The 8,828-nt window shown below is 37.4% G+C and overlaps 1 protein-coding gene across 2 annotated transcripts in view; it reads right to left on the reverse strand.

The window, feature by feature from the left end:
• Positions 1-4,004: 4,004 nt before the first annotated feature.
• LOC103156783 (A disintegrin and metalloproteinase with thrombospondin motifs 8) overlaps positions 4,005-8,828 on the reverse strand; it is a 48,051-nt gene continuing 43,227 nt past the window's right edge. The window contains exons 7-9 of one of the 2 annotated variants that reach the window (XM_007578952.2): positions 8,021-8,193; positions 6,965-7,143; positions 4,005-5,908 (exon numbers count right to left, since the gene is read on the reverse strand). In XM_007578952.2, coding sequence (XP_007579014.1) covers positions 5,170-5,908; positions 6,965-7,143; positions 8,021-8,193 — 1,091 coding nt within the window. In that variant the 3' untranslated portion in view covers positions 4,005-5,169. The remainder of the gene's footprint in view (positions 5,909-6,964; positions 7,144-8,020; positions 8,194-8,828) is intronic. The other variant, XM_007578953.2, reaches the window with a different exon arrangement.

The following is an 8,828-nucleotide window of genomic DNA, read 5'->3' on the forward strand; positions in this document are numbered from 1 at the left end:
TTTCCTTTCAACAGAATTACATTTAGTTTATTTTTTATTTTTCGTAGATCCGTAGGATATAACTGAAATTAAAGCTGCAAGCAGCAGTTTGAGGCCCTCGCAGCTCAGCGACGCTCCGGTGTTCTATGAGATCAGCATACGCTGTCAGATCGTCATAGCTTAGCACGAACTGACGGCTATAGCCAGGGGTGAAAGTAGGGGGGTACTGTCGGTGCTGCGTACCCCTAAAAGATTTAGCGGGGGTACCAGTACCTGCAAGAGAGGGGAGCGGCTGACTGCTGTAAAAAATCAATGCATTCACTGTGCAGCCATGAGTGTACCCACTAATCAGCTGTGGCCCGTGACTCAAGAACAATCTAAAACACAACTTAATCAGTTAATAAATAGCTTTTTCCCCCATATCATATTGTTTCTGAACTCTTTGTGCTTTTGTTGGAGCAGGGCTGCAACACGTCGATCGCAGAAGGTTTTGAGTTGATCTCGGCATTAGGAGACAAACTGAATGCAGCCAGGAGGCTGAGACCAGCAGGTCCTCCTCTGATTGGCTTAAAATGTCCGTAAATTTATTAAAGAACAAAAACAACAACAAAAAAAATCAACAAAACGTGTTCAAATTAATGACCCAACAACAATAATAATCTCAGTGATTATTGTTTCAACAAGGTGTTGCACATTTCTGTGCGTTTCGGTTCTATTACCAAAAAAATAACGAGCAGAGCAGGAGTTTAAACTGAACTAATCAACCACCGCTGTGTTCATGAGAGGCTTATTAATGATCACAAAATAAATATCAAGCCTGCAAACCTAATATCATAACGGACTGAATGTTTTTAACATAATCTCTGGTCGGCTGCAGGTGCTCAGCTCATGGCGGCTGCCACGGCAACGGGTGTGCTTAAACGTCAAAGAGAGAGAGATAGAGAGAGTAAAAAGGTGCGAGTGGTTTAGAGTTGATCACCTGTTCAGTTATTTTACCTTTGTTTACCTTTGCTGTGGCGAATCACAGCCCTGAACGTTCAAACGACAAACTTGGACTAATTACCTCGTTCTTCTGTGAGTATACATCACAACAAACATCAAACACGGTAAATATGTTTAATTAAATATTTAACAAACAAATGGCTTCTACCGCGATAATTATGTTTTTAATTATATCTAATTAAAAAAAAAATTGTTAATGCTCTCTGGCGTCTCACTTTGACCTCAGAATCTGAGAGGCTTTTCCTCTATCAAACTATATATATATATATATAGTTTGATAGAGGAAAAGCCTCTCAGACTCTGAGGTATATACTCTGAGAGGCTCAGAGTATATACCATTTATATATATAAATGGTATATATATATATACCATTTGGGGGCCCTAGAAAAGTATAATGACATTAAATTTTAATCATTTATCTTTGATTAAGAGCTCTACTCATTTATCCTATGAGTATCATTTATCATAGTAGTGCTACAGTCCACCTCTATCTTCTCCACAGTCTATAGAGCACAACTGTTCCAGTTTCCATCACCATGGTTTTTTTCAACATATTGTTTCCTAAAACTATAAGTCCTTCCTTCATGACTTCATTGTCTTGAAATCAACTTACCACATTTGTTGGTTTTCATTTACCTGTATAATTCAATTAATTTAAAAAAATACTTTATCCCAAAGGGAAATTTAATGTTGTAACTTATGTTTCGTTAAAAATGTGTTGTAGATGCTCATGGCTGTTAACAGGAATGCTCTCCTGCAGCAATCTGTTACTACAGCTCTGCAGAAGCCTCTGACTGAAGACACTTTGTTTTATAACGGCCTGATAAAGAGGATCCTCCAGATTGTCCATAATGTCATTTATTTGATGAAGAATTCTTTGCACAGTAATCTCCAGAGGCTCCAAAGCACCCAGCTTGTTTGCCAGTGTTTGCCCCATTATGATGAATGGAAGAGACGGTTTGAACTTCCTCATTTTTGTCCATGGCACCTCGTTTTTGTGGGCGCAGTTGAGGTTTTATTTGAGCTTTTGCAATGTTAATCAGCTTCCTCAAGTTGGACAACACTTTGTTGATATTATTATTTTAAGTGTAAAGAGATTGTTTGGACTTGAAATTACACAAAATATTCTTGGTAAAACTTTGTTAGTGTTGGCAAACTCTTATACTACTTCATCATACCTTGTTGCAGAAATGTGATTAAAAGTTTAAACACACAGTTCCTAAACCCTTTCATTAACTGAAAGTACATTTACTGTCTACAAAGTAGAAGAAATGTGAACTAACTTACCAAATGACTCAAAGAGAAAAGCTAATGCTTCATTGGTGGTAAGCAGAGCCCAGTTTCTCATGTGGTCTGCTATCTTTGTATGTAGCAGCAAAAATGCCTAGGTTAAAAAGATGACTTAGACAGACAGTGATTTTGGACTCTAACAAGAGTTCTGATGGGCTGAAGACATTGGTAATAAGGCAAGATGATGCAGCAGGGGGATGAGAGTAAAGGTAAGCATATATCTCAATTTTGCCAAAAAAATGTCTTAGGCAATTAGGCTTCATTGATAAAACGGTGATAATCAGATGGTGATTTTCACTAGTGACATGTAAACAAGAAAGTTTGGTTTTGGGCTCATTTACTCACACTCATACTCTTCCACGTTAGTTTGAAACTCCAGCTTTCTTCTTGAATCTGGAGGACAAGATTTAAGCTGTCCTTTTTCACAGATTTTCCCTTTAGAGCTGTGGATTTCTGCGGCTCCTTCAGAAGTACCTGGGGGCTCTTGGCTGCTTCTCTGCTAAATATTTCAGTTTATGTAGGCAGTTTTCTGGCAGGTTTGAAGCTGTCACACTCCTCTCATTTTAGATGATGGATTGAACAAAAACAACATTTTCAAAACTATGCTTTAAACTTCTCCATAATTTTGACCTTTTTATGGAAAACATATCTGTCTGCTGCGTTCCAGACTTTACTTAAAACTTACAAAAAATACACAGAGGTGGACTGTTCTTCTGGTAATTAGGTCAATTTGAGTTATTAGAGGACTTTGGATGTAAATTAGCATTATGCTAAATCTGGTATATTTACAACATTGTAGTCATTAATATGCACGGCCCCATTTAAATAAAATGAATCAATCAGCTAATCAAGAGAAGTTGAACTAGTATATATGCAACACTTTCAAAACAAACAAAATGTTTGTTTTGAAAGCAAATTTTATTTGTTTTTGTTCTAAAACAAAACAAACAAATGTCTGGTTTTCTTTCACTTTACTACAACGCTCCAGTTTGTGTTGCTCTATCATTTGAAAAACATTGAAGCTTATGCTTAACGTGACAATCTGATTACTTTAATCAGGTCCCGTATGGTTTTACCTTTACTCGTGTCCAGAGAGGAGGCATTCGTTAACATAAATGTGTTTATTTGACCATTTTATGAATAAACAAAAAAATGAACAAAAAATGAACATTCAAAGACAGCAGCATATATACCATGATAATTACATAATCAAAGTAAAAACTTTACAAAAATAAATAGCTTAGAAAGCTGTAACAATACTTTAGCATTGTCCTTCATTGAAGGAATATCAGCCTTACATCCCATTTCTTTTATCTTATATTATACTGTAAGTTAACAAAAGAAATGAATGCATCAAATATACATACAGGAGTCAGAAATGACCACAAAGTCTGAAAGCAAATTAAATTAGCAGTACTTTTTTAAATCAACAAAGATATCATGTTTATGACTTAGCCCTATAAGACATAAAGGAACTGAAAAAAAGATTTGTTGCAATAAATATTTTATCGCTGCTCAAACTACAAGTCAGAGGATGTTTTGTATGTGTAACAAAGATTACACATTTCACACGATGTTTAAATGGAACAAATTCATGTTTTTATAATTTCAGCTTCTGTGGCTTTGGACTACATCTGTCTTCTTTGGTGAAGGTTCAGAATGAATAAAAAAACAATCAACTGGAAGAACACTGAAAACATAATCCACAATATAATAACTTGTAGAAAAAAAATTCAGTGGAAGTCTTTTAGTGCAAGCCCTAGTTATGAACAGTGAATTTTTGTTTTTCATTGACTTTATTTCTTTTATAAGTATACTGCATTTTCTGCCAGAAACAGAGTCATGAACAATCTTTTTGTACCTTTATAGTTTTAGTTATTCTTCACCAATCGTGTAAGAGTTTGTACCGACAGGGTGATGGTGAGGGTGGGAAGATAAGAATTTTAAAATAATGCAGTTTTATGATTCTCTTGAATAATTTGTATGAACAGGAAAGCATTTGTTCAATGGTTGACCAGAGGCTACAATTTGACACATTTCATAAAAGCTAATAACCAAAAATAGGGATAACTACAAAAATATGGCCAGATGAAAAGTTTTCAGGAGATGATATGAAATTACATTAAATTAAACATGAGATTTGAGCATTTTTATGACCATCTCTATAGTTAATATGGATGCAGTGGTTTATAAATAAGGGTATGAAATGGATGGTTTTGAAGGAACTGACATTATCATCTTGGTGAATTCACTCAGATCTGATTTTAATTAAGATTAACACTTTTCCCAAAGGCTTACATAGCCTCATGTCTTAATTGTCCAATCAAAGTTCTCCAGGATATACAGACTCTGTGTTGGCTCTTGCTAATGTTTTGGACTCACAGTGGCACCTAAATCTAGAAAACAAATGGCAAAGTATGCCAAATTTATTCCTGAAGTTAATTCTTTGCTTTTAAATCTCATTCTAGAGAAAGCACACACTACATCAAAAACGAGCATTTACACATAGCATCACATGTGCATCTTGAGGTAGATCTTCACTGTTCCGAATCTTAATAGTGGATGTCAAATGTTAACAAAAGACAAATTATAGTGGGACCAGGAATATCAACATACAAGTTCATCCAACCCCCTTCAATCATGCTCATATCTTAGAAATAATTCTTAGGAATAAAACCAAGGCAGTTTTAGATTTTAGTTGTTTATCATTTCTTTTTAGTCGAAAGTTGAAGACTTTTCTCTAAAATGTAGAGTTCAGGTCTTTTTGGATTTCTTGGTAATCACCAATATCTATAGCTGTTTGTTCCAAAACGTCTGCTGCTGGTGCTCCCATCCAGGATTTGTATGTGCACTCTGACCAAACAAAAAGAAAAGACTGTTCATTGTAATCATGTTTTTCATGAGCAGTCATGGTTGTTACATTGCCCAGAGGCTGGCTCTGGGACTTTATTTGGATCACACATCTCTGGTTCAACAGTCTTCCCTGTGTAGTCTATGCAGAACACACTGCGGCGGCGCTCGCCCTGACCGCAAGTTCGTGAGCAGGCAGACCAAGGACCCATCTGCCAGATAGGACACGGTACATCTCCGCAAGGCCGGATGTCTGTGGGCTTCAGCTCCCTGTCGCATTGGCTGGAGAAGAAGCCGTCACCGTCTCTGCATTCGACGCTCCTCCTGGACCACCCAGAGCCACAGCTCTTGGAGCACTCAGACCACTCTCCCAGCACCCAGTCAGACACATCGCTGATCATATGTAGAGACAAGTACAAGCCCTTTTTCTCTTTAGATTTGCTAAACGCTGTGTCCTTAGGGATGAAAAAGGTATATTTGATCTTGGGGGGATTGGCATCCCCTCCTGTGGCCAGGACCTGGATGGTTATGGCTTCCTTCAGCTGCCTGAAGCTCTGGATCCTCTCTAATGTGGTGGAGGAGCCGCTGTACTTCAGCACAGCGCCCAGTATGGGAATGTCCTGCTCCACTGTGGATACGGAAAAGTTACCATTGAGGATGTAAGCTCCGTTTTCTCGCTTCACAGCCAGGTAGTTCCCATCATGCTTGATTCCTCGATGGCTCCTCTGCTTGATGTCAATGTTGGTGGCACCAATGGGAATAGTGACAATGTCACTGTAGCCATAGCTAATAGAGCAAAAAGGAAAAGCATTTAGATAACACTCTCACTTGCTAAATTTATGTTTCATCAACATCAGGTGCTAAGAAAGTTTGGTGCCACTTTATAATAACTACCGTATTTTCCGCACTATAAGGTGCACCTAAAAACCTTCAATTTCCTCAAAAGTCGACAGTGCGCCTTATATATGGACCAATATTGAGCCACAACAGGTCTAGCAACTACGGTAAGCAGCCGCCGACTTCATTTTCGCCCGTAGAAGAAGAAGCGCGCAGTGCATGCTGGGATAGTTGTCAGAACGCTGGTTTGTAATCTATTAACAAAGTTTGACTGACCTATCTACCTACCGACCGTCTAGAATCACGTCATTTAGCACCACGTTCTCCACCAACATGCTGTGTGCGAACGGAGAAGAGTGACCATCGTCCAGCCACGACCCGGCCCAGTCGCGGAAGGCTCTCCTCGCCGACCGGAGTCGGACTGTTTTGTTAACATTCCCTTTAGTGCAGCTCCATCTAGTGGATGCATAATGTAACTCCAGCCTCTACTGCAGCGTCTATTCTATGCGCCTTATAATGCAGAAAATACGGTACACTTTATTGAGCCATATTGAACTATTAATAAAAAGTTAATTAACCTTGAAAACAACATTAATTAAGAATGATTTATACTTAATAAGCTATAAATTAACACATTTATGAATGCTTTACCTACAATGACCAATTACTCCCAAAACCAATACACTCAATGTTTATTCATGAATAAAATTGAGAATTAACTATTTATTATTGGTTATTTACGGCTAAGTAAGGTCTAGTTATTATCAAGTGTTACTGAAAGGTTTTTACTTCAGCTGATATATCAACTGTTAGTAAAGTCTTATATTACCCTACTGTATGCTAAGCTAAGCTAGGTTATCCTGTGATAACAATGATAATCTTCAAACTGCTTTTCTAAAATGAGCTCACAAGGTTATTGCTATTTTGTTTGACTAGCAAGCAGAGACTTCTATCATTTCTAATGAAGGCAGATTTTAATGTGTCTGCTTGTTGTTGTGATCTTACATTCCTTTGTTGTAGGAGCCTGTTATCTTTCTGCAGCTGAGCCCATTTCCTCCACACTCTCCACACTTATCCACCCTCTTGTTAGATCCTATCACCTGGTCGCATCCTGCTTTCACACACTGGCCTTGAACGCACACTGATGTGGTGTCAGGGCCACAGGTTGTCCCGTCAATCACCTGCTGGGGCGCGGAGAGAAATTGCACAGGTATCATTATAAATGTAATGCACCAGCAGCATTCAAATAAAACTGCATTTTTATTATAAAACAAACAACAAACAAACAAAAAAAACTTAGCAATGATACAGGGAAGATAATCTCGTTAAACTTTTCACTATGACTGTCTCATATTAATGAGACAGATAATCTGTGAAAAAATTTAGCAATTCTGCCTCCTCTGGCATGTGGAGGCAGAAATCCACCCATGTTGCTCACACCCTCCTTCTTGTTCTCTGGCCACCGATTTTGACAAATAAACAGTTTCCTGAAACTGTTAGTTGTTTCTCAGCCATTAGCACATTGAGCAAGGAGTACACAAGGTTGATTGACAGCGCTAAGACCCTCCTCCTGGCTCTGAGTGGACGTTTCTGACAGAGCAATGCATTTCTGCAGCTGTCACAGATGATCTGCCATATAGTCTACTGTCATGACATAGTTGACAAATATGTAAAAAAACATACTTTTATAAAAGTTACATACATAAGCTTTCAGGATAGTTTTAACTCCAAGATTTTGTCAGTGAATTCAGGTAAAAAAAATAAACATCCAAGCTTAGATCCCATTATAACCTTCCCAGTTAAAGGTATAAATGAGAGCAGAAAGCTAATGAAACAGCTACTGAATCAGTAACATTTTTCAGAAGATCCCCAAAAGTTTCCCAACATTACAATAAAGGACTTTAATGCAGACTAGATCTATACTGTGAAATAAATCACTACTTAAAAAAATATCTGATAGCAAATTATATAAAAAAATATGTTGCACAATTATTTTATCTCAAAAAATCTAACCGAATTGATATTTCACTTGTGTTGTGCAGTTCCATGTAGATACTGTACCTTTGATTCAAATACTTTAAACTCACTGCTGCCCCTTGCCCTGCAGAACAGCTTGCAGCGATCTCTGGGGGAAACTCCTGCATACTTTGGGATCCATTGTTTGACATTTCCATTGTAGTCCAGGTAGTTAGGGCTGTTGTATTTCTCACACTGCTCTTCCCTGAAACTTTTACCTACACATGGGATATAGAACATTTGCTTAAATGTAGAACTCTTATAATCAGATCACCTCATTATTAGCAAAGATGTCACAACATGTCTTATTTAAATTTATTCTGAACTGGTCTAGAAATGCTGCAGATTGACTTTCAGTAAGGGGTTCATATGTCAAAAGCTTTCAACTCTGAAGTTGGGGTACAGTCTAGTTATGACCAAAACAAATCCTGGAATGTTGTATGAAGTTTCCACCATCACTAAAAACAGGGATTCATTTTGGTTGTTGGGACAACCTGTAATAAATAAAAATAAAAATCAAAAAAAATGAAAAGTGGAAGACCAATCATTGATGCGCCATGCTGTTGTAAAAGCCAGAAGAGGTAACATTACTTGACTCTTTTGATGCCAGTGGAACTGTGATACTTTTTGTGTACAAACTTGATCTTGCTTCTGTAACAAGTTTAGAAAATGTGCTTTTATTTAATTTTATAATGTTTGAAATTTCACCAAATCCTGATTAACACTGAAGAATCCTTTTTTTTTTGTTGTTGTTATATTTTAAGGATTGTATTATTTTGTTTATTTTGGTAAACACTACTACCTGTACTGTCACTTTAAGAGAGTGTTCTATGACATCATTACTGGACTACTA

The sequence above is a fragment of the Poecilia formosa genome, unplaced genomic scaffold (assembly GCF_000485575.1).
Source record: "Poecilia formosa unplaced genomic scaffold, Poecilia_formosa-5.1.2 Scaffold500, whole genome shotgun sequence".
Classification (NCBI taxonomy): Eukaryota; Metazoa; Chordata; class Actinopteri; order Cyprinodontiformes; family Poeciliidae; genus Poecilia; species Poecilia formosa.